This window comes from Arachis stenosperma, chromosome 3 (genome assembly GCF_014773155.1).
Source record: "Arachis stenosperma cultivar V10309 chromosome 3, arast.V10309.gnm1.PFL2, whole genome shotgun sequence".
NCBI classification, from domain to species: Eukaryota; Viridiplantae; Streptophyta; class Magnoliopsida; order Fabales; family Fabaceae; genus Arachis; species Arachis stenosperma.
In genome coordinates, this window is record NC_080379.1 from 162,810,708 (window position 1) to 162,836,636 (window position 25,929).

A 25,929-nucleotide genomic window follows, 5' to 3' on the forward strand; every position below is an offset into this window, starting at 1 on the left:
TATTTAATATGTGCAAAACATATAAAAAATATTTTTTTATAATTATTTTTTTATAATAATACAATTAAACCTTTTCACAAACATTAAATAATAAATAATAAATGTTAATGAACTATAACTTAAATATATAGTATAATCTTTTTATATTTATCTAAGAGATTCCAAGTTCGAGTATCTTTATTTTCAATTAAAAAAAGAAAACATTAAATAATAATATATGATATTGATTTTTAATATATTTGAAAATTTTATCAATTCCTTGGTGGATTTAGATGACGGTGTGTGTTTGCTATATCTAGCCGGAAAAAATAAAAAATAATTTTTTTTTTTTACAGAAAGGGCAAGTATCACATGTTACATGTCTATATCATTAATTAAATTAAAATATATTTTCCTTATTTTCGTACTATACTATATTTTAGTTACTATAAATATAAAATTCTGTTGTAAGTGCACAGATCAATGTTAAGTACGATAATATTATACAGATTTAAAGAAATTTTAAAAAATCATATCTATAAAAATTAAAATATTTATAATGACCACATTTGTTTTTCTTTTTTTTCAAAAAAAAGGAAACTAAAAACAAAAAATATCATAAAATTTTTAAAAGGATTAAAAATAAAATATTTATGCCTGTAAAGATTAAAAAGATATATTAAATTAAATATCATCGTCAATTTTCCCAAATCATAACATATATAATTATAAAATTTGTTAGGTTGATAATAATTTTTGTGAATAATATAAATAATAGACTTTAAAATTTGTCTAATAAAATAAAAATACACTGTATCATTAAATTATTTACTTAAATTTTAATATTAAAATAATTATTTACACATTTAATAAATTAAATATTCAATATATCTATTATTCATATTATTTAATATTTTCATTATCTATCGGTACTTTTCTATAATTATATAGTTGGTAACGTTAGTTACTGAAATTTTGTCATCAAGATTAATATATATCAGGTACCTCTTTGAAATTGTTAATGATGTCACATATGAACCTGTTGTCAACGGTTGGAGAGAATCCGAACCTGTAGATTGATGGTAATCTCGTTTCGTCATATTTTGAGCCAAGTTAAAAAGACAACTTTAAAGATATTCCGATAATTAAATTATTTTTCTTCATTTCAACTTAACTTTTTATCTAAACGTTATTAATTAAAGTAAGTGAAAAATAAGCTCCTACATAGTAGAGAGAACCACATAAATTATATGGATTCTTCTTGACAGACGATATTTTTTCCCGTGATCACTTTACAATAATTGAATTGATATATTAACATTTGTACGAAAAATAAAACATTAAAATCAATCTACAATTAAAAATAAAGTAAAATATGTACAAAACAACATAAACATGTGCAAAACAACAAAAATCGTGGATCATAACCTTGCATGATCTGAGTTAATCAGATATGATTAACCAAATGAATAATGCTACGTTGCTTGAATTCTCGATTTGCTCGAACAAGTTGGGCAATTTTAAATAAATATATCTCTGTTTGAGATTAAGATGTGTTTTTGATGATTTCATCCATACAACAGTTTAAAGATTATCCCAATTCATGATCGGAAAGTTGATCAATAAGCTATCCTAATTCCTAAATAACAATAACTTGTGAAATAATAAAAGAAGACACTTTTTGACTTATAATTAGAGTATTTATCGTCATACATGATAATTAATATTCACTAATTAGTTCGGAGTTCGGAGTTTTAAATGTTCGTATATAGTCACCAAAAAAAAAAAAAATGTTCGTATATATTAGACAAAGAACAAATCTTAACACTTGGTTGACATTATTTGTATAGAAATAAAATAATAAATAACAAAAATAGAGATAGATATAAATAATTAGGTACAATTTTTATTAATAATATATTATACTTAATTAAGAGCAAAATCGAAAAATAAAAAGAAATATTTGTATAGTACAATTGATATATTATTCCAATATTAATGTCAAGATCAATTTCAATCACAAAATTGTAGACCTTGCTTTAATACTAACTATTTAATAATTTCAATTTTAATAATAGTTTGGGGAAAAAACAAATGAGTTAAAATTTAATCCTAACAATTTATTTAGGTCTAATTATTGAATCTATATTATTTTATTTTTTATATAAATATAATTTTCTTAGATAATTATAATAATATTTTAATATTTTGTTAATATTAAGTGCACATAATTTCTTTTAAAGTTTTTATATTTATAATTTTATAATTATATAAAATATTTTATATAATTTATTGTGTTAATAATCAGTAATATATTATTTTTAAATTGATTTAAAAATTATAAATCAAGAATAAAATTAGAATATATAATTATACTTGAATGTGTTTAAATATATTCACAAAATGTAAAGTGAAGAAATGTTGGATAAATATAAATGTATCTTTTATGCAATAACTTAATAATGTTTTTGTGTTTTTTCAAATTTGTAGAAAAAAAATGAATTTTAGTTTTTGTAACTAAAAAAAAATCTGTTGTCCACACTTTCAAGTTGCTGCAAACTGAGAAAACTTCCTTTTGCATCTTCTCCTTCTTCTTCTTCTCATTACCATTCATCATTGAGCTTTCAGCATGAGCATGTCCACAGCCCTCACTTTGGAACCACTCTTCGGCTTCAACACACGCAGAGACATCCCCATTTCCATTATTCACCGCTCTTCCAAGCCCAAGACATTGTTGTTCCCTCCACCTTCTTCTCTCTCTTCTTCCACCATCATCAAGAGTTCCTCTTGGTCTTGGTCGGTATCCCACAGGCTCCACGCTCCAAAGTTTGAAGCTTTTGCCGCAAACACTGATACCCTCGAGCCCCTTCAATCCTCTGATGTATTATTCAGCAAGATTTTCCCCATCAACAGAACTGAATTGGTCTCTCTCCTCTCTATTTCCCTATTTTTTTAATTTATTTTATAATTCTCTTATATTGTTAGCTTTATGGAGCAAGTTATGGAATACCCAGGAAAAAATTGTTTTTTTATGTGGAAACTGAGAAGAAGTAAAGGGTATCGTTAGAATCTAGAGCTGTTCTGTGATTTTTTCCCCCCTCAAAAAAGTTGGGGGGGGGGGGGGGGTGAATGTTTGGATCAGCTTAGTCTGCTTTTATTGTTGTTGGTTATTATTTGCTTTTCGTTTTCTTTTGGTTTCGTTTGATTTTCTGACCAATCAAACAGATTGGTAATAGTGTAGTAGTATATAATAAGTTGTATGTTGCACTTTTTCAAAAAGTAGTTAACCTAACATGAAAGACAGTATTTTTTATTTTCCCGTCTTTAATTTGTTTATTAATTCTTATTGTGTTGTTATACAATAAAATTTGGTCTTTGGCATTGATGAATTGTTGTCTTACTTGAAATGGAATCTGCAGTTGGAGGGAAAGATCTTTGTCAGATTGGATCAGGGGAAAGACTTGAGAAATTGGGAGCTAACTGTGGGTTGCAATCTACCTGGGAAATGGGTTCTTCACTGGGGAGTTTCCCGCTTAGATGATGTTGGAAGGTAACATCAATGCTAAACTAAGTGTTATTCGTTTTTCTTCAACTCTTGTTTTGTTTGAAATTCTTGATGATTGTACTTTCTTTAAGTTCTGTTATTATTGATCTAATTAAGATAGACGATTGGATCTAAAAGATTGATTATGCAGTGAATGGGATCAGCCTCCTCGTGATATGATACCCCCAGGATCTGTTCCTATAAAGGTATACAAAGTTTTCTTGTTTTTCTCATGATTTCACACATGGCACTTGATCATTATTGGGATGCAGAAAGTTTGAGTGTAAAGTAAAAAATTTCAGGACTATGCAATTGAGACACATTTGAAGAAATCAACGTCATCTTCTGAAGGAGATAATTTTCATGAGGTCAAGATTGATCTTACATCCAACAGTGAAATCTCCGCAATTAATTTTGTTCTCAAGGTTTGTTTTGTAGCAAGTTGTTGTTTGGGATTTAATTTTTTCATGTTGGATTTGTGATTGATCTATGGGACTTGACTGAACTTTTCTTTTTGCCTCATGTTATTATGTTTTTGTGTGGTCCTGTTGACACAGGATGAGGAAACTGGTGCTTGGTTTCAACACAAAGGAAGAGATTTCAAGGTTCCTCTAGTCAGCTACATGAAGGAGGAGGCTAATATAATTGGACCTAAAAAGGGCTTTAGTTTTTGGCCAGGTACATCAAAATTATTAAGCTTTGTAATTTTTTTTTCAATTTTTTATTTTATTTTACTGCTGCTTCAATATATGTATATGCTATTTCATCTATTGCTCTGTGTTCCTTTAGTGAGTGTCAAGTGTCAACTGTCAAATAAATGATAGTACAATGATACTTTGTAGGTCAGGGTTCTAATAGGTCATCTCTTGTGTATTTAAGTATTTTAAATCAAACCCTTTCTCATAAGATGCTTAGATAATGATCAATAGACTGAACAGCCATTGAATTATTGGTGCAACTAAAATACAAAGAAGAAATGTATTTTCAGTTTAAATGTAAATGAGTTCTGGAGTATATCCATTTTAGTCTAGGGAAAGAATAGCAATATGGTTGATCTCTACTTTGTCAAAAGAAAGAAAACTCATTGGATTGTAATATCTCTTGAAGTTTGAAAAGATCCTTAGTTGGGCTTTATATGTATTATTGTGGGTGCTCTTTGTTTTGTGGTTTTGACCTTTTAGCTGTTTCCACACACCATTTTTTGGTAACCTTGATCTAAAAATATGTATCATTCTTTTCTTCCTCCTAGGGGCCTTGGGGCAGATATCTAACATTCTTCTCAAGTCAGAGGCAATGCATAGCAACGATCAAAATGACGGCAAGCAATCCAGTGAGCCAAAACAAGGAAATAGTCAACTAGAAGGCTTCTATGTAGAGCTGCCAATTACCAAAGAAGTTACTGTCAGCAACTCTATCAGTGTCTCCGTTAAGAAATGTGCTGAGACTGCTAACAATCTTTTATATTTAGAAACAGATATACCTGGAGAGGTTCTCCTTCATTGGGGAGTTTGCAAAGATGATATGAGAAGGTGGGAAGTTCCACCTGCTCCTCATCCAGCAGAAACAGTAGCATTTAAGAACAGAGCTTTGAGAACTAAATTACAGGTGAATGCCTTGCAGCTTGTGTATCTTTTCCTTTTTATACGTTAGCACTTGGATCTAGGTTATAAATAAGTTATACCATTAGTGGAGTTCTTGCCTTGAATTATTAGTGAAGATGTTCTGATACTAAAATACTTTTATAAGGATTTCGAATTTGATCTTCACCCCAAATCATGTTTTATTTTATATTGCACCTGAGTTAAGACTGCAGAATTGTTTGAATATCTAATTCAATGATTCACCTCTATACTGTCTTTTCTCCTCTCTTCAGCTATATGTGGCTTTGTCTTTTTCTGAACTAATCTTGTTTCAATTTTATTTACTGAATTAAGTGCTGTCTAAATAGTAAGCGCATTGCAGTAATGTTGTTATTTGCCCTTTCTTTGTGTCTTGTGTTATATTTACTGAAGTATCCACTTCTGCAGTCAAGGGACAGCGGGAAGGGGAATTCAGCAGAAATCTCTGTGGGAGAAGAATTTTCGGGATTTCTTTTTGTTGTTAAGCTAGACGACAATAATTGGTTGAATGACAAGGGAAATGACTTTTATATCCCTCTGTCAAGTTCTAGTAACTCACTTACTAGCAAAAGAAAGGATCAATCAGAAGCTGTCCAGAGGGAAGTGACAAAAGTGGAAAGTCAGAAGGAATCTACCTCTACGTTTACCGATGGAATAATCAGTGAAATAAGGCATTTAGTGACAGACATTTCCTCTGAGAAGACTCGAAAAACAAAATCCAAAGAAGCACAAGAAAATATTCTTCAAGAAATCGAAAGACTTGCTGCTGAAGCTTATAGTATTTTTAGGACCAATGTTCCAACTTTCTCAGAGGAAACCATTGTGGAACCTGAGGCGGTGGCTGCTGTAGAATCAGAGACATTGGTGTCACCTGAGGCACCAAAAATATCCTCAGGGACAGGCACTGGTTATGAAATATTATGCCAAGGGTTTAACTGGGAATCTCATAAATCTGGAAGATGGTACATGGAGCTGAAAGAGAAAGCTGCAGAACTATCATCATTTGGTTTTACTGTAGTTTGGTTACCACCACCTACGGAGTCTGTGTCCCCTGAAGGATACATGCCAAAGGATTTATATAATTTAAATTCTAGGTAATTGATTAAAATCATTCTATTTGCCTAATTATTTTCATAGCCCTGATGTGGTTGTAATGTTGTATTTAAACTTTTATGATTTCTCGATAGATGACCCCTTGTTAGGAAATTGCTTATCATCGAAAGTGTGTCTTATATTCTGCACTTCAGAAGTATAATTTTATTGATTCAGTTTATTATCTGGGAATCTGGCATTATTCTTTCAATGTGGTGGAAAAAGGTTTTATAGACATGAAGCACCATTTGCACATTTTCATGGGAAGGAAATTTTGATACAAATTGTTTTTTTATTTAATAGATATGGAAACATTGATGAACTGAAGGATGTGGTGAAAAGCTTTCACAGAGCTGGAATCAAAGTACTTGGAGATGTTGTTTTGAATCATCGATGTGCCCACTTTAAGAACCAGAATGGTATTTGGAACATATTTGGAGGTCGTCTCAACTGGGACGATCGAGCAATTGTTGCTGATGATCCACATTTTCAGGTTTGTTTCTGAGAATTTAAGGCAAAAAAATTGGTCTGTTTTAATATTATTAGTAATCATCTTAAATCAAGTTGGATAGATCTTTGCCCTTGTTTATACCCAGAAGCAGCATGACTGGTTTTGTTTATGAGGTTGAAGATCAATGCCTTTCAGTTAACCCCCTCTCTCTCTCTCTTTCCGCAACAAAAAACATACCCAAGAAGTCAAGTTTTCTATCCTTAAGACTGAAGAAAATTGATATCTGATGCCATAACATGCAACATAATTTCATGAACAATGTATTAGGTGCTACACTTTCTGTTTCCTAAGAAAGTGGTGTTCATTTGGAAACTATAGGTTGAAGAAATTTGTGTGTGTGTGTGTGTGCGTGTCTATCAAAATAAACAGACATTTCGTCCTGTGGTAGTGTGCTTAATGTTTTTCACTGCTTTGTGTTTGAAATTGTATTTTGTTTTATGGTTTCAGAGTAACTTTGTTCCAATAGCCTGAATGACAATAGTGGATAGCCATAACTATTTCAGGGTAGACAATCTTCCTAAAGTATGGTCAATACAAGTGAACTGGTTGCAGTAGAACTTAGAACTGTTTGATAGATGCAAATTTCCAGAAACTTTGTTTAAACTTTATACGTCATATTTGAGTTGTTAGCATTTTGTTGGGTGAACAGCCCAAAATGGAACACATAAGTTGTGTTAAAGTTGTTACTGACCTACTTGTTTGGTGGCCTGTTTTCAAACCAATAACATATTTCTATTTAGAAAAATATCTCAATATTGGTGCTTTCGGTTTATTGAATTTTCGTACTTTATACAAGGTCATGAAATGGATTATGATGATGTAGGCAATCCAAATATTTTGAAGTGATTACTTCTGTTGACTGTTCCCTTCACCAATTACTATGTAATTGAATTCTACCCTAAATAGGAGCAAATAACATATTTGTTTATACCTATCACAATTGAACATGCTCATATGCACAATGTGAAGATGTACATCTTCGTGTACACAAAGTTTTGTGTTGTAAACATATCTAATGTGTTGATTGACTTCATGATAAACGAGACAACTTTGATTGAAACATTTGGAAGTGCTTTATAATTGGTAAACTAGATATGATATGCGTGATTTGTTCTTTTGAAGTTCTGTCTTTCAAGTACTACAATACAAAGTGCTTTATATTTCTGGGAAAATCTAAAAATACATATTGGATATCTTTTCTTGCCAAACAGGGTAGAGGCAACAAAAGTAGTGGAGATAATTTCCATGCTGCTCCGAACATTGATCATTCACAGGAATTTGTGAGAAAGGATATTAAAGAATGGTTACTTTGGTTGAGGTTAATATTACTGATCTTAATTTTCAATAGCTTATTACTATTGCTTAGGATAATATTGTATCAGATGATGGTATATCCAACAAGTTTGTCAGTAGTGAATAGGTTATAATAATATAATATAATAAGATCAGGGGATTTGGAAGCTTAAAATTGCATCTCTAATCTATGGTTTTCATGATTAAATACATTATTATTGTCGCCATTCCTTCTGTTGCATTGAAGAAGTACAAGAATTGTCTTTCAGGAAAGAAATTGGCTATGATGGGTGGAGGCTTGACTTTGTGAGAGGATTTTGGGGAGGTTATGTAAAGGATTACCTCGAAGCAAGTGAACCTTACTTTGCTGTTGGAGAGTACTGGGATTCCCTCAGTTATACATATGGCGAGATGGATCATAATCAAGACGCGCATAGGCAGCGGATCATTGACTGGATCAATGCTACCAATGGTACTGCGGGGGCATTCGATGTTACGACCAAAGGGATCCTTCACTCTGTAAGCACTCAATTCGATGGTTTTAATAACGTTCAAATTCCTCGGGGGATATGCTTTTATAAGTGTGTTGGAAATTTTTGCAATTGATTAGTGCAAAGACAGCGTGGTAGTGTTTCTTCTTCATAATTTTTTCCATGATATTGATAATGTTTCTAGCAAAAAAATCTCAATACTCATCCTGAATAAGCTTGCTGCTCCAATGCCTGAGATTTTAACTGGTTTCATGTGGGAGAGAATAGTATCATCATTTAATTGTGTTTTTTCAGACAGCAAATATAAATCTTCAAAAAATTTCTCTACTATTGATATAAACAGACTTACCTTAACATTTGCTGATAGTTGACTCGTTTTTGGTCCATATAGGCATTGGATAAATGTGAATATTGGCGATTGTCAGATCAGAAGGGAAAACCCCCTGGAGTTCTTGGATGGTGGCCGTCTCGTGCTGTTACTTTTATAGAAAATCATGATACTGGCTCTACCCAGGTTCGGACTTCCCTATACAAAATTATCTTGCTGCTTGAATCTGAATATCTGATTGAACATAGTTCATTTTCCTCTGCTGTCCTTCGTCCGTTGATATGAACATTTCTGCAACTAAGATTGGAGTTTATTAAATCAGGCATTTTCCTTTCAATTTCTCTGGATTCTTTATATTTATTTATACATCCACATTTAGATCTGTATACTGTAGCAGTGTGCAATTATTGACATTTGTAAGTGTTCATTGCACAAACTTTTATTATGATAAAGCAAATTTTAGAGGTAACATTTATAACTGAGATTGCTAAAACTATCAAATATTGCAACACTTCATATTTTCTCTTGAAGGGTCATTGGAGATTTCCAAGCGGAAAAGAGATGCAAGGATATGCATACATCCTTACTCACCCAGGAACTCCATCGGTGTTCTTTGATCACATATTCTCTCATTACAAGAGTGAAATATCCATGCTTTTGTCTGTCCGGCAACGGAACAAGCTACACTGCCGGAGTATAGTAAGTATCATACTAGTAGAGTTTAATTTCTATATACTGTCGGCGTAAAACTCTTTTACACCAGCATACAATCAAGTGTTATTACATAAAGAAAATTGAAGGTCATTACTATTATGAGTTTAATTTCGATATGTGTTGGTGTAAAACTCTTTTTACATTGACATCTACTCAGATGTTGTCAATTTGTCATGTAGATAAATGTAATTAAAATCACATTTTATCTACGTGGTAGGTTGACGACACTGGATTGGATGTCAATGTAAAAGAGTATTATATCATTTTGTGTTTTGACATCAAAACCAAATGCATTATTTATATTTTCATGCACAAATTAAAGGGTAATCTATGTAATATAAAAATTATGGTGTTCTTGGAGTACTCACCATTCTTTTTATTTGATGTTTAAGGTAAAAATATGTAAGGCAGAAAGGGATGTTTATGCTGCAATCATAGATGATAAAGTTGCTATGAAGATTGGACCTGGTCATTTTGAGCCACCAAGTGGATCCCAGAAATGGTCCTCAGCTCTGGAAGGAAGAGATTATAAGATTTGGGAGGCATCATAATATAGTTTGTGTCCGTATCTTATTAATTAAAATTAAAACCGAATATATATTCCATTGGAAAATTCTTCCAATTGATTATGCCATCTGCCTCAATTAGGAGGCATCATTGTACCACTGTATAGATTCTTCATATACAGAACCAGCATCATAGAGAAGTTCATTTAAGTCAAATGCAGGCTTATCCAGAACAAGAAAGAAAGCCTTCAAATCAGGAGAATTTGTATCAATAATGTATTATAAAATAATATATATATTGAAATAATATAAATGTAAGGGCACAAATGCATGGCATTGATAGTATTAAATAGCTCTTGATCAGGTTCAAATGTGGCAATGTATTCAGTTAATGTGAAAAAAAATGGAATATTTACATGTATGCACCCTACTTTGAAGTTATAATTTACTCAGCATTATTACTTAATATTTCAGATGTTTAAACTTTAACCACGTGCCATGCTTTCTATTTTGGGAAGTTCTATGGTGTGGATTAGAAAAAACATCAATACATATAGATAGCGAGGTGTGTACATCAGACAATAACGCGTGGCTTTCTTCTTCTGACTTGTAAGGAGAACTACAAACACAAAAGGCTGCGATGCAGGTTGATGCAGACGTTATCGTACTTGGGGCAAGTTTAGTTTAAGAAATGAGTGATTATAATGTTTGGAAATTGGGCTGAAACTTTTTGGACTTACTTAGAGTAAATGGGCTTCTTGTTTTGTACAAAATGAAATTATATAATCTTTTTTGAATTTCTTTTTATCATTATGTTCTAATATAAAAACTGTTTAGATTTTATATTCTTAAATGGATTAAAAAAGCAAGAATGTGCAGGACATTGTTTTGAGCTTTTACAAAGAAACTAAAAAAAATGATGTATGTTAATAATAATATAAAATATATATTTATTAACTAAGTTGGGTTGGTCTAGTGGTTAGCCCACTAGTACGTTTAAGCAAGTGTCGAAGGCAAACCTTAAATAGAGTTCAGTACTGCGACGAATTAGTCCTTGGCTTGTCGGGTTGGGGGATACCGTAGAAAACAAAAAAAATAATAATATATATATATATATATATATATATATATATATATATATATATATATATATATTGCTATAGTCAAATTATTAATACATAAAACTTATTATGTTTACAAATAGTAAAAATTTATTATCTCATACTTTTAATTATATGTATAATATTTAAGAAAAAAATTAATTTTTTTATAAAAAGATAATTATATCTTTAATTATTTTATTATTTAATTTAGTTATTGTTATATAAGTAATTTTTTTTAATTTTAGTAATTTTAATTAACATGAATAAGTAAATAAGAATACAAATAAAAATAAAAAATGAAGATTATGAAAACAAATAAAAACAAAAAGACATGGAAATAAGTTAAAATAAAAATGTAAAGATTATGAAAATAAATTAACATAAAAATAAATAGTTAATGAAAAATATTAATATAAGGATTATGAAAAATGAGTGAAAAATAATTAAGGATATATTTATTTTTTTTATAAAAAGATTTAGTCCTTCTTCTTATAAATATTAATAAAAAGATTTGTTCTTTTTTAATAAGTTTGTTATTAAATATTTTTTGTTTAATAATTAAATCTTTTTAACGATTCTTTAGTCTAATTTTTTATGTTTTGTTATCTTATAAAATTTGAAGAAAATAACTGAAAATTTTAATTACATTGATCAAGTAAATAATATATCTTAGTAATTATCACGCATTTTCAATAGACATACTATTTATTTGATCAATACAATTAAAATTTTCAGTCTTTTTTTTCTTCAAATCTTATAAGATAAAAAAAATGAAAAATTAGACTAAAAAATCGTTAAAAAGATTTAATTATTAAACAAAAATATTTAATAACAAACTTATTATGAAGGACCAAATATTTTCATAATCCTTATATTAATAATTTTTATTAACTATTTATTTTTATGTTAATTTATTTTCATAATCTTTACATTTTTATTTTAAGTTATTTCAATGTCTTTTTATTTTTATTTGTTTTCATAATCTTCATTTTTTTATTTTTATTTGTATTCTTATTTACTTATTCATGTTAATTAAAAATTACTAAAATTAAAAATACCTTATATAACGATAACAAAATTAAATAATAAAATAATTAAAGATATAAGTATCTCTTTATAAAAAGATTTAATTTTTTTTTCTTAAATATTATACATATAATTAAAAATATTAGATAATAAAGTTTTACTATTTGTAAACATAATTATTATCATTGTATTGTAAACATAATAAGTTTTATGTATTAATAATTTGACTATAGCAATAATAAATATATATTTTATATATTATCATTATTATTAACATACATCATTCTTTTCTTTTTTTAGTTTCTTTGTAAAAGCTCAAAACAATGTCTTGTACATTCTTGCTTTTTTAATCCATTTAAGAATATAAAATCTAAACAGTTTTTATATTAGAACATAATGATAAAAAGAAATTCAAAAAAAATTGTATAATTTTATTTTGTACAAAACAAGAAGCCCATTTACTCAAAGTAAGTCCAAAAAGATTCAGCCCAATTTCCAAACATTATAATCACTCACATTAATAGTAATTTTTTTAAACTAAACTTGCCCCAAATACAACAACGTCTGCATCAACCTGCAGTAGCAGCCTTTTGTGTTTGCAGTTTTCCATGCAAGTCAGAAGAAGGAAGCCAGGCGTTATTGCCTGATGTACACACCTCACTATCTATATGGATATTTTTCCCAATCCACACCACAGAACTTCCCTTCTATTTTATGATGACTTTAAATAAATTTTAAGATGAAACGTAAGCCAAAACTTTTCAAAGGAAAAAAGTTAAAAAAATGGGTCCATATTACACTTAATATTTCTCCAGGTCTAATACTAAGAAGTTTAAGAAATATGAATGCATGTTATCTTGGACACAGAAAAAAAGAAAGAAAAATTTCATTAAAGCTCAAAGGTTACGATTGTCATTGGCATTTGTTTGTTTCTATTTGTTAAGATATTTGTGATACGCATGATTATTTGTCTATAACAGATAAAATTGAAGTTATGATAATTTGTTTTTCACTAATCACTACCCCTTTCAAACATGTATGTAAGTACTTGTCAGTTGTCACAATATAATGTTTCAATGTAACTGCATCCTTGGGGTTAGAAGGAATATTCTCATGAAACTAAATAACAAAACCGTGATAACTCAACTATAATCACTTGTATCAAATTTTGCATACGCGCACATCTTTCCTCATAAATTTGTTCATCAAAAATAAGAAAAGAAGCAACTATTTTTAGATCAAACATCTTGTGCAATGCCTTTGACCATGACCATGACCATGAAGATACAAGTGTTTGCCAAAATTGCACGTGTTGTAAAAGAGGTATCACGTTCTTTTAGACCTCTCCTGTGTTTTCTCGGATCTAAACCTATATTTAGATTCAACAACACCCATTTTTTTCCCCCTTGACATCAAGGTCATGATCATATAAATACCATGCCTCTCTTTCGAAACATACTTGGGATTCTCAATTTTGTTAACAATCCCCAGTCAAGGGTGATTTTTTTGGCCGGGGTTTTTGCTTCTTTTGGAGGCAAAAGGAGTAAACCTTGGCCAACATAATAAGTATCATGGCACCTAATAAAATTCAAAATTTGTTTTATTTTCTTTGTTTGGCAATTACCTTTATTCCCAGCCTCTATGCTAATGTCTTGGAGAGTGAAGCGTTTTGGCAGGACCAACTAAGAATGTTTGATTCTTACTGGAGAGAAAGAGCCGAGGTTGCTAGGCAGGAAAACGAGAAAGCCTATTTCCCTGATCCCTTTGCCATCTCCGGCAACTTCACCTCTGCCATTAGCTGGTAAATTTTTTGTATTACACTCTACCAGAGAAATGTTAGAGGGTCATTAGAATTTATTATTTTTAGCTAATGTTTAAAAGTATGCGATAAAGTATATTATTAGATTATTAAACTAAAAGAATTAGAATAAAGGAATTGAATTGATAGCCTAAGTGATAGTAAAAAATAATAAATTTTGATGGCGCGCTAGCATTTCTCTTACCCCTTATTCTATATCATGTTTGACTTTGGTTTGATGTTTGTGGACAGGGACATTCTTGGAAGGAATGGAGGAAGAAGGTTGTTGAAAGGAAAGAACAAAGGAGCTCCATGTGTGGCGAGCAACCCCATTGACAGGTGCTGGAGGTGTGACCCACACTGGGCTGATAACCGCCAAAAGCTTGCGAATTGTGTTATGGGATTCGGCAGAAACACGTACGGAGGAAAAGGAGGAAAATACTACGTGGTCACCGACCCTTCCGACGATGAGTTGCTGGCTCCCAAGCCCGGCACTCTTCGCCATGCAGTCACAAGAACTGAACCCTTGTGGATCATCTTCTCCCGCAGCATGGTCATCACCCTCCAGCAAGAGCTCATCATGGCTGGCAACAAGACCATTGATGGAAGAGGCTTTGATGTCCACATTGCACACGGTGCTGGCATCACCATCCAGTTCATCAAGAATGTCATCATCCATGGCATCAAGGTCTACAACATCGTCGTCAAGGACGGTGGCATGATCAGGGACTCCGAGACTCATTACGGCTTCAGGACTAAGAGTGATGGTGATGGTATCTCCATCTTTGGCTCTAGCAACATCTGGATCGACCATGTTTCCATGAGAAACTGCTCCGACGGATTGATTGATGCCATTATGGGCTCCACCGCCATTACCATCTCCAACGGCCACTACACTGACCACAACGAGGTGATGCTGTTTGGAGCGAGTGACAGCTACAGCGGCGACAAGATCATGCAAATCACCTTGGCATTCAACCACTACGGCAAGAGGTGTGTTCAGAGAATGCCAAGAGCCAGATATGGTTTCGTCCACATTGTGAACAATGATTATACTCATTGGGAGATGTATGCCATTGGTGGCAGCAAGAACCCTACCCTGATCAGCGAGGGTAACAGGTTCATCGCCCCCCCAAACCGGTTTGCCAAGGAGATCACCAAGAGAGAATACACAGAAGAAAAAATATGGAAGGACTGGCAATGGAGATCAATCAATGATGAGTACTTGAATGGAGCGTTCTTCATTCAATCAGGACCTGAACTGAAGAACAGGCCATTCTCAACAAAGGATATGATCACAGCCAAGCCAGGAACATATGTTGGACAGCTAACACGCTATGCGGGTGTTCTTCCATGCAGAATTGGACATCCCTGCTAGTTAGTTACTTCACTTCTTCCTTATTGATTAGCTATTGAAGATTCTTCAATAATAATTCAATTCATTCTTTTGCTTTCAACCTTCATTGGTGGATGCTGCAAACTGTGGCTTTGGTTTTGGGAATGTGATTCATAGTTCTATACTTAGTTTCTTGTACTGAATTTTGAGTTTTTCACTGTGAAATTCTTTCTTTTTGAGTAGAAAAACCATGAGTTATCTACTACTGCCCCCTGCTTGGCAACCAACTTGTAACGGAATTCATTAAAGGAAAAGTATAGGGGCACAGTATTTTTATTAAATTTTGGTCAATAATCAACAAAAAGAAAAATAAGTAATTCTATATTGTTGGACTAAATTTCACATCATTAAAAATATTATTGATCACTATTTGATAGCTACAAATTATAAAAGTTGCTGACCCTAACACTTCTCTTTATTAAAATAATTACAAATTTGTGAAAATTCAGATGCATTCAACTTTACGTGAAGTTTATAATTAAGAGTCGTTAAATGATTTGAATGATTTAACTAAATTTTTATTTAACCACTATCAATTATTAACTTCACTTAAAATTAACTGCACCTGAATTTTCACCTTATAAATTTGTCAATTTAATTATTAAGTATTTCTCTCATCTTCCAATTTTTTTTGTTAAAAACAAAATCTTCAAATAATTTTCTTAATAACAGTCAAAATCCACTCCAGATTCAAAAGAAAAAAAAACTTTATTTTTCCTCACTTTTGAATATAAAGGAAAATTTGTCATCAATCTATACTAGCCGGCATAAATTGTTGTCGTATTAATTTTCTAAGCATGAAAGAAAAAAATTATTTTCATAAGAGGATAGAAAGAGAAATAATTTATTTTTGTTAAGAGAAATTTTTAATTAAGTATTCTGCCACATTAGCATAACGAACCTTTATAATATTTCAAATAAATAAATAAATAAAACTTTTAAAATGGTTTGGAATATGGATAAATAAAGAATAATATATAGAGTAAAAATTTAATATCTTATATAATATTTGGACAAACACTCCATAACTGCATAGTGCTAGCTATAATTTAATAATCATGTATCATATTATCCATTAAGCCTACCAAACGGATCATAACCTTGGAACCTTCTTTCAGCTTATCTGTTGCTTTTAGTCACTTATTTAATAATAACATTGCCTACTTTAAAGTTTAAATTTTAAATATGCTATTATTGAATAAAATTACAATTATGTTAGAAAACTAAGATGGTTTCAATCAAAAACCAACCAAATATTTATGGGTGAATTCAAAATTTCTACATAAATAGTATTTATGTTAGGTATTAGAATATTTTTTTTATAAATTGGATGATTTTAAATTTATTTTCTGATTTATTATATTTTATGCATTTGAAAAGAGAAAGAGGATGAAGAGACAGAAGCTAATTAAATCAGTTTTCGTAATTCACGTTGTAATGATATTGAACGTATCTTCTCCTAATTTAAATATGGTAATAAAATATTTAATAACCAATATTTTAAATCATAAATAAATAAAACTAATTATTATATTTATAATTAACTAAGTTGTTTTATTCTTAGTTAATTTGGAGTTGGTTACCTATACTTTTTCATAAAATTAAAATCTTTACTATTACATAATAATAACAAATTTATTGGTTGTAGATCTAGTCTGTATGTTGAACCAAATTAGATTGACCATCGATTTTTCAGTTGGATCGAACAAACGATTTTGATAATTATGCCGGAAGAAAGAGGCACGTGTTCAAGAAAATAATTATACTTACTGTATATTAAAATTAATCATTTAAATTAGTTATTAATATAAAATATATATTAAAAAATAAATTAAATTATATATTTATATATAAATATGTAATAATTAATTTTAATATATATATATAATATTTTTATTCAAAAAAATATAAAACTAAACCAAATTAGGACCGTACTAAATCAATATAATAACATAAAAGTTATACATGCCAAAGTAATACAAAAAATATAAGAGAAGAAAAAAAAGAAACAGCAAAAAAATAAAAAAAATGAAGAAAAAGAAAGAAAGAAGAATCTATATGCCAGAAGAAAAAGGAAGATGGAATAAGAACATGCCAAGAGAAGAGAAGGAAAAAAAGAAGAAAAGAAGTAGGAATTATGGAAGATGTGTCCTATTGTTTTTTTTAAGTTGTTTTTCGGCTATTTAGTTAGAATTTTATTGAAAAAAATATTTGTTCATTTAGTATTACTATATATAAAAACCAATTTGCTGAAGTAAAGAATAAAATTATAACCCAATCTTTTTTATGAAATCATTCATTTAAAACCACAAAATTAGTTTTAAGTGTGATGCAAACAAATTAATTTATCCTTTAGTTATCTATTTTTCTATCTATAAAAGTTGACACAAAATTTTTATATAATGAGTATTAACTATTTTACTTTTTGTTAATGATACTACATCAACATTTTTAAATATATGATAATATATGAAAGATTTTTTAAAAAAATTCTTCTTGATTTCAAATAATAAAGAATTTGTAATTGGAGACAATAAATTTTGGAATGGAATAGAATGAGTTTAAAATTTTTAATGGAGGAAAAAATTTTGCCAATGACAAACAAAAAGTTTAAATCAATTACTTGATATTTTGTAAGATATAAGATTGATAGCTGGGGTACAAGCTAAGATAGAATGGTGTGAAAAATTGACAAGAAAGACATTTATACTATTAATTCATTTGTGCAGGTATTGTAGGAAGAGACCTTGACGAATGATATTCGTTCTTAGATATAAATTCACAAGTGGAATTTGAAAAGGACTAGGTTCCTCTCGAGTTGAGTTCTTTACTTAACTTGTGCTAGTAGGTCAAGTTAATACAAATGATCGATTGAGTAGATTGAATATCATTGAACAACGTGATAATGTTTGTGTTGTGTATAATAAAGAAGTTGAATTTGTGCAATATTTATTTGTTATGCGTGAGTATGCTTGGTAAGTATGGTGTTTAGAAATTACTGATGTGGGATGTGTTTGGAGCATCCCAGATACAATAAAAGAATATTTTGAGAGTCGGAGGACGTTACCTTTGAGAAAAGATTTGCGCAAAAAATGGTTAGTTGGCTTCTTCTCAGTTATATGGAATATATATCTGGATACGTAGAAATAAAGTCATCTTTCAGAATAAGGCAAGGAATGTGGTAAATTGTGTTGCTAAATCATTTTGTTACTCTAAAAAGTGGTGTGATAGCTAACTCATATTGTTGATGGCTATGCCAAAAATGACATAAGAGTTGCTTTAGTTTATTTTTCTGACATTCGTACGCTTCATTCTGTGTGTTGAGCTTGTTCTTTCTTTCAAAAAATAATACAATAAATATATACAAATAAAATATTATAATAATTATTATTATAAAAAATTTGAGTTATAAATATTCAAATTCTAAATTATTTGACTTACTTATGTATGTTGTATAAGACCTTTACTATTATATTATTTGGTTTGTATACAAATTATATTATATATAACTCTTAGTCTCATGCTACTATTACTTTATTTTTTAATATCTCATAAAAATTATTAAAAAATTCTTCAAGTAAATTAAAATTGAGCACAACATCTTTTTAATAAATACATTGTCATGATTACAAAGTTAATTTATATATTTTTGGTATTTTCATTCGAATTTATTTTTTTAAAATTTTTTTAATTATTTGTAAACAATGAAAATAATAAATTTAGCATAAAAAATTTGTTTTTTTTAAAATAAATTAAAATGAGATTAGTAAAATATTAAATTACCGATAAATTTTCATTAATTTTTGATATAAAATTTAGTATAAAATTGACATACTATTAATCTAGTTATATATGGTCTTATTTGTTCAAAATTTTATTTTTATAGTTCAAAAATATTATTATAAATTTTAATATTTTATTTGTATTTTATTTTAAATAAAGATAAAATAATATATTCAATACATTTATTATATAATGAGAATGATAATATTATACTAAACTCAAAAAATGTAAGGTTATAAAATAGAGTATTTATCTATTTTGGTTTTCAAATAATTTCGGATCAGATACTTTAGTCTCCAACTAAAATTAATTACTCAATTGGTCCCTAACAATTAACTCCGTCAATCACTTAGATAGCGTTTTGAGGTACTGGAATAGAGACTGGGAGACTGAGACATAGTATTATGTTTGTTGGTTCAGAGACTGGTACTAAAATTTCTGTCTCTGTCCCTAAAATTTCAATATTTCAGTACCTCCAAAAAGTAGGGACGCATGAGACTGAAATTTTTAGAAATGAAGACTGAAATTTTGATAACATTTTATACCTAAAACACCTTCATTTCAATTAATTGTTTCCAATTTTATCCTTTATGCAAATTAAATTAGAGTTTTATTCTTATTTTAATTTCTGTCTCTCACTTTGCACCAAACAAAATATTGAAATTTATTTTGATCTATGTCTCTTAGTCTCTGTCTCTCAGTATCAGTCTTTCAGTCTCTGTCTCTCTACCAAATGCTACCTAAGGTTCTTTGCTCCTTCAACTCTAAAGAAGGACAAAATAGTCCCTGACAACTCTAACAGGAGACAAAATAGTCCCTGACCTCCTCTATTAAAAAACGACACTATTCTCTTCCAATTTTCATTATATCTCGCATAATACTAACAGTCTAATATCGTAACTTCAAGCTACACAATGCACACTCTGTAACTTTAATGTTCACAAGAAGAAAAATTCTCAACTTGTTCTTAACTAATTCATACTTAGGAAATTAATGATTATGTCTTTCAAGTACTTGTTGCCTTCGATGAATCCCATGAATCTAAACAACAAGTTTGATTTGTTAAGATCCATCGTCGTCGTTGCCATCTCCCTCCTCCTCTGCCCTATCATATCCATGACCACATTGTCCACTATTCTGATTTCTTCCTTCAACTTCTTCTCCGAACCAATGTTCAGTAATCGCTCCAGTTTCCATATGAGCGACAACAGCGACATTTCTCGTTGTACTGATAACTTGGATGTAACGTCGAAGCAGTCTATCAACTTGGACTCTGAAAAAGAAGGAATGAATCACTTGGAGTCCATTCCAAATGAGAATTTACATATGATTTTGAAGGAGAATCTTCTCATAATGTCATAATGTCCAACAATTTATATTACTTGCCGGAGAGTAAAGAGAAAAGCATGTCCTTAGGGTAGTTGTGGAACTTGGTCATGAGAATGTGGTGGACATTGTCGAGGTTGGAGGTAATGTTATCAAGGACGTGGAAGTGGATGCTTTTGGTAGGTGAAGTACAGAGGAGATGGATGTACCAGTCACAGAGATTTAGGAAGTGTGTGGTTTATAACATGTTGAGGTAAGTGCGATATGGGTGACAGTTGCACCATGGCTTGACCTTGCAACTGAAGAAGAGGAAGGAAAAGAATAATGTGAAGATGAAGAAAGAGAGTATGAATGTTAGGATTATGCGAGATATGATGAAAATTGGAGAAGAACAGTGTCGTTTTCGAATAAAAAGGTCAGAAATCATTTTTCCCTATTAGAGTTGTCAGGGATCATTTTGTCCATCTAATAAAATTGTCAGAGACCATTTTATCTTCTGTTAAAATTGACGGAGTCAAAAACCTAAGTGACTGATAAAATTAATTATTAAGAATCAATTAAATAATTAATTTTTGTTAGAGACTAAAATATTTAATTCAAAATTCTTTCGAGAACCAAATTAAAATGGATAAATACTTTATAAAATAATAGTTTCCATTTACAGTACCAAATTAAACAAGAAGTTACGAAAGACGGACAGTTCACTCTTCCCTTCTTGTTTTCCTCTCTTTAATTTAGGTGCCTCCCAAATTGTGAAGTTTGAACCCTGTTTCATCACGTCTCAGAATCCACCACCACCACTAATAAGGAACCTTAAAACACAAAAGATAACCCATTTATGTAGGTGTTAACGTTTTTTGGCCTCTGCTAACTTTACTCTAATCCGTACCTAAATTTGGGATCCACAATAATATACACCCGTTTTTAATTGAGTGCATTGCAACTTATAAATACCAAGATTCTCATTCACAACGTAGTCGGGACCTATAATAATATAACTTGTTGTTAACGAGCCCCTCAAAGAAAGGGATATTTTTATTTCACCCCTTCTTCTTCTTGGTTGGGGTTTTTGCTTCGTCATTATAGTAATTCCTCAAGAAGCTTAAACCTTGGCCTGCATTACTAAAAAAAAAAAAGGAAGGTGTTTAGTAGCAGCCATGGCATTAAAAAATGAAATTTTGTTGTTGTATTTTGTGTGTTTGGCATTAACATGCATTGATGCTAACATCCTTGAGAACGATAAGTACTGGACGAACCATGAACAAGAGTTCGATGGTTACTGGAAGCAAAGAGCCGAGATTGCTAAAACTGATAACCTAAAAGCCTATTTCCCTGATCCCTATGCCGTCTCTGGAAACTTCACCTCTGCCATTAGTGAGTACGTAATTGTTCTCATCATCAATTTTATCTTTAAAGGTAGAATAATAATGATATTTAGGGTTTTTCTTTTTTCTTTTTTGTTGTTGGACAAATTAAAGCGACATTATCGGAAAGAATGGAAAAAGAAGGACGTTGAAAGGAAAGAATAGAGGAGCTGCATGCATGGCGACCAACCCCATTGACAGGTGCTGGAGGTGTGACCCAAACTGGGCTAATAACCGCCAAAAACTTGCAGATTGTGTTCAGGGATTCGGAAGAAACACCATTGGAGGAAAAGGAGGAAAATTCTACGTCGTCAACGACTCTTCAGATGGTGACTTGCTGTCTCCGAAACCAGGTACTATCCGGCATGCAGTGACAAGAACTGAACCCTTGTGGATCATCTTCTCCCGAAGCATGGTGATCAAGCTCCAGCAAGAGCTTATCATGGCCAGCAACAAGACCATTGATGGCAGGGGATTCGATGTCCAAATTGCAAACGGTGCTGGCATCACCGTGCAGTTCATCAAGAACGTCATTATCCATGGCATCAAGGTCTACAACACGGTGGTCAAGACAGGTGGCATGATTAGGGACTCCGAAACTCATTACGGATTTCGGACACAGAGTGATGGTGATGGTATCTCCATCTTTGGCGCAAGCAACATCTGGATCGACCATGTTTCCATGAGAAACTGCTCCGATGGATTGATTGATGCCATTATGGGCTCCACCGCCATTACCATCTCCAACGGCCATTACACTGACCACAATGAGGTGATGCTGTTTGGAGCGAGTGACAGCTACAGCGGCGACAAGATCATGCAAATCACCTTGGCATTCAACCACTACGGCAAGAGGTGTGTTCAGAGAATGCCAAGGGCCAGACATGGTTTTGTCCATGTTGTCAACAATGACTACACTCATTGGGAGATGTATGCCATTGGTGGCAGCAAGAACCCTACCATCATCAGTGAGGGTAACAGGTTCATTGCCCCTGAAAACCGCTTTGCCAAAGAGGTAATGTTTATTTAAGTGAAAACTCATATGCAGTACTGGAGATAAGTCTTTTTATTTATATTTGCAACCACAAATAATGATAAATTATGTTGATTCAGATAACCAAGAGAGAATACGCAGAAGAAAGCATATGGAAGAACTGGCAATGGAGATCAATCAATGATGAATACTTGAATGGAGCATTCTTCGTTCAATCCGGGGCTGAATTGAAGAACAGACCATTCTCAAGGGAGGACATGATCACAGCCAAGCCAGGAACATATGTTGGAAGGCTTACACGCTTTGCGGGTGTTCTTCCATGCAAAATTGGCCAACCATGCTAGCTTAATTAGTTATTCGCCATTATTAAAGATTGTAAATAATTCAATTCATTATTCTTTTGCTGTCTTGGTAGTCAACACTCATTGCTGGATGCTGCAAATGTAAATATCTATTAGTTTTGCAGTTTTTGCACACATTCTCATTGTTGTGTGCTTTTCATTAGTTTTCTTTTTCTTTTTGATAGGAAAGGATTAATTAAGAACACCGTAACGGTGGAAAGGAATGCCACCACCGTAGTTCATGAATGAAGGGTGATATGTACTAATTTTTGCTGTTACTTTGAGATTCTTATATTCTTTTAATAGAAAAACATGGTTACATATAATGAGAATTTAAAAAGTATTAGCAGCGTTAGCCCCCACTTACATTAAAAATAAGAATTTAACTCAAAAGTATTTTAAGAATATTTTTTAGAAAATAATAATATTTTTAAATAAAAATGATTGATATATTCCTTGTATTAAAAGTATAAAAAATATTTTCAATTAAAATTTTTATTTTATATATCTTAACAAATCGTCTAAACCCATAATATATAATATAAATATAATACTTTAATACATATTATGTTTCCATGATATAATTTGAACTCACTGATAAAAGAAAATGAAACTTAGGAAATTAATTAACGATATTCTGAGAAAATGGATTAATAAGAATTAATTGTTTATCATACATATTTATTAATTATATTGTAATAACAACTATAGGTACGTGTTTCCATAGGAATTACAGTTCATAAAGTTCCGAAGAGGGAATATTTCTGCTGTACAATCTGGTATGAGAAGGCCAAGCTTTGTTGGAGCTTTAGCACAAACTGATGGAGCAAATAAAAACTCTATGGACGACATTTACTAGGCCTTTTTCTTATCAACTTTCTTTACTGACAAAATAAGTACTCTTCGTAGTGCATATAACCCTAGTGCACAAGACAAATGACTTACCCATGCTTATTCTAAAATCCAAAAAATATAACGTAGATACTTTGGACTTATTATTCACAACACACCAAAATCACTTGTCTTACTTCCTAAATGAAGTTCCAATATATATATATAAAGTTACACTTTACAATAGTGGATTAATAGCCTATTAATCCATTGTTATAATATTTATATTATAAGTAGTAATAACAAAAAAATTCCAATAAAAAAATAAATAACAAAAGTTTAGGTATGTTTGACATCGATTTTTCTACTAAAGTTAAGACATTTGCAAATTCATTTACTTACAAAAATATTTATAAATCACCCAATAAATAATATTTATATTGATAACAAAATTCGAACTAATTAGTCCTTGTGAGATTTCATTTCGGTTTATATTAATTGTCCGGAACATCTTCCGCCAAATATTGAAATAAATAATCATGAGCAACGAGCAAATTACAATTTTGAGATAAATTTCCTATATTAATACAATAACTTCGCAAAGTATAAGTGCACAAATGACCAAAGTGATATACCTTGATTTTATCAAAGCGTTGTTTTTGGATGCTTCTCAACATTGAGCCAGACAATTTTTTATTATACCGCCAATAAGTAATATGAGTATGCTCTTAGCTGCGGGCTCTTAGCTCTGCCGGGTGTTTACAAACGACAGAAAATTTTCTTTGATGTTTCTTGGTATTTTGGGTGTTGACAAAATCAAAATTTGTCTTATATTAAAGTTATCATCGTCATTTTTTGTTGTATATAGAAGCAGTTAAAAACAACAAAGGGCAACATAAGCATGAAACAAATTCTGGTAATGTATATATATAAGTCACAGTTTGAACTTGATAACTCATTCCAATTTTGGTCTGTTGTTGGCAACTTGACATTTGATTGCTGAGAAGTTAGAAGTTGGGAGTCAGTGTGAAATGGAGCTTGCATCTGTGAAGAGTGAATTCAACCCAAGATGTAATAGGTTACACGTTATGGTGGATGGCAGCGAGGCTAATGCTTCAAGGGGCATCAAAAGGCGGCGAAGAGATTCGTCTTCGCCTCTGCCTCTAACGGTGTTAGGGGGCAATGAACAACAAGGTGAACAGCCGGAAGCCCAACAGACACCACAGGGTGGCCAATCGACCCCTAGCACCGTGAAGAGAAGCTCAAGGTTCAGAGGAGTTAGCAGGCATGTGAATATTTGAAATCAATAAACATTTTTTTTTCTTGGTTCAAGGACAAAATGATCTCTAAGAAATTGTTAATTATCCTATGGTATTTGAAAATTTGGCTTTTCAGCCATCTAATATTTCAATTTTTGTGGGGTAAAATAGTCATTTACTTAAGACTAAAATCAAAATTATAACGTTTTAGTTTCAAGTACCATGTGTAGCTCTGACTAAAGACCAATTTGATAGTAAACTAATCTTTATTCCTTCCTAAATTCTGATTTGAGGCTGAACATATCTTCTCATGAAGCAGACACAGATGGACTGGAAGGTATGAAGCACATCTATGGGATAAAGGGACATGGAATCCAACTCAGAAAAAGAAAGGAAAGCAAGGTAGATGTTGAAAACTTGGACTCGCTACTTTTCACTTTCATTGGGTATTTGTTTGTTTTTGTTCTTTTTTTCTGATTGTTAACACCCTTGTTCATTTCCATCGTGGTTCTGTTTCTGAACTTGGATGTGTTGCTTTGCTGATGTGGAACAGTGTATTTGGGTGAGTACTTCAACTCTTTGACTCCTTCATATGTTCTTTGGATATAACTGCTCAGAGTAGAAAAAATTA

The 25,929-nt window shown here is 31.1% G+C and overlaps 4 protein-coding genes across 4 annotated transcripts; all 4 read left to right on the forward strand.

Annotated features, from left to right (window-relative positions):
• Positions 1-2,516: 2,516 nt before the first annotated feature.
• On the forward strand, positions 2,517-10,498 carry LOC130968382 (alpha-amylase 3, chloroplastic). The gene is made up of 13 exons (XM_057893611.1): positions 2,517-2,902; positions 3,399-3,529; positions 3,675-3,729; positions 3,826-3,948; positions 4,081-4,201; positions 4,773-5,128; positions 5,551-6,236; positions 6,538-6,727; positions 7,957-8,063; positions 8,308-8,557; positions 8,921-9,043; positions 9,389-9,556; positions 9,964-10,498. Exons 1-13 carry the CDS (start codon positions 2,609-2,611, stop codon positions 10,120-10,122), a joined length of 2,763 nt encoding a protein of 920 aa, XP_057749594.1. The 5' UTR covers positions 2,517-2,608; the 3' UTR covers positions 10,123-10,498.
• Positions 10,499-13,777: 3,279 nt separating this feature from the next.
• On the forward strand, positions 13,778-15,382 carry LOC130965300 (pectate lyase-like). Its single transcript, XM_057890049.1, has 2 exons — positions 13,778-14,007; positions 14,257-15,382. Exons 1-2 carry the CDS (start codon positions 13,778-13,780, stop codon positions 15,380-15,382), a joined length of 1,356 nt encoding a protein of 451 aa, XP_057746032.1.
• A 6,284-nt stretch (positions 15,383-21,666) lies between these two features.
• On the forward strand, positions 21,667-23,211 carry LOC130967149 (pectate lyase-like). Its single transcript, XM_057891970.1, has 3 exons — positions 21,667-21,887; positions 21,988-22,888; positions 22,987-23,211. The coding sequence occupies exons 1-3, from the start codon at positions 21,667-21,669 to the stop codon at positions 23,209-23,211; spliced, it is 1,347 nt and encodes a 448-aa protein (XP_057747953.1).
• A 1,739-nt stretch (positions 23,212-24,950) lies between these two features.
• Positions 24,951-25,907, forward strand: LOC130967150 (AP2-like ethylene-responsive transcription factor AIL7). The gene is made up of 3 exons (XM_057891971.1): positions 24,951-25,324; positions 25,618-25,700; positions 25,852-25,907. Exons 1-3 carry the CDS (start codon positions 25,071-25,073, stop codon positions 25,905-25,907), a joined length of 393 nt encoding a protein of 130 aa, XP_057747954.1. The 5' UTR covers positions 24,951-25,070.
• Positions 25,908-25,929: the final 22 nt, after the last annotated feature.

Coding starts and splice junctions, on each gene's coding strand:
- LOC130968382 (XM_057893611.1), top strand. CDS start 2,609: ATGAGCATGTCCACAGCCCTCACTTTGGAACCACTCTTCGGCTTCAAC. Junction 3,730..3,825: donor CAGGATCTGTTCCTATAAAG/GTATACAAAGTT, acceptor AAAAAATTTCAG/GACTATGCAATTGAGACACA. Junction 8,064..8,307: donor GAATGGTTACTTTGGTTGAG/GTTAATATTACT, acceptor ATTGTCTTTCAG/GAAAGAAATTGGCTATGATG.
- LOC130965300 (XM_057890049.1), top strand. CDS start 13,778: ATGGCACCTAATAAAATTCAAAATTTGTTTTATTTTCTTTGTTTGGCA. Junction 14,008..14,256: donor TTCACCTCTGCCATTAGCTG/GTAAATTTTTTG, acceptor GTTTGTGGACAG/GGACATTCTTGGAAGGAATG.
- LOC130967149 (XM_057891970.1), top strand. CDS start 21,667: ATGGCATTAAAAAATGAAATTTTGTTGTTGTATTTTGTGTGTTTGGCA. Junction 21,888..21,987: donor TTCACCTCTGCCATTAGTGA/GTACGTAATTGT, acceptor GACAAATTAAAG/CGACATTATCGGAAAGAATG. Junction 22,889..22,986: donor AAAACCGCTTTGCCAAAGAG/GTAATGTTTATT, acceptor ATGTTGATTCAG/ATAACCAAGAGAGAATACGC.
- LOC130967150 (XM_057891971.1), top strand. CDS start 25,071: ATGGAGCTTGCATCTGTGAAGAGTGAATTCAACCCAAGATGTAATAGG. Junction 25,325..25,617: donor AGGTTCAGAGGAGTTAGCAG/GCATGTGAATAT, acceptor CTCATGAAGCAG/ACACAGATGGACTGGAAGGT. Junction 25,701..25,851: donor GAAAAAGAAAGGAAAGCAAG/GTAGATGTTGAA, acceptor GATGTGGAACAG/TGTATTTGGGTGAGTACTTC.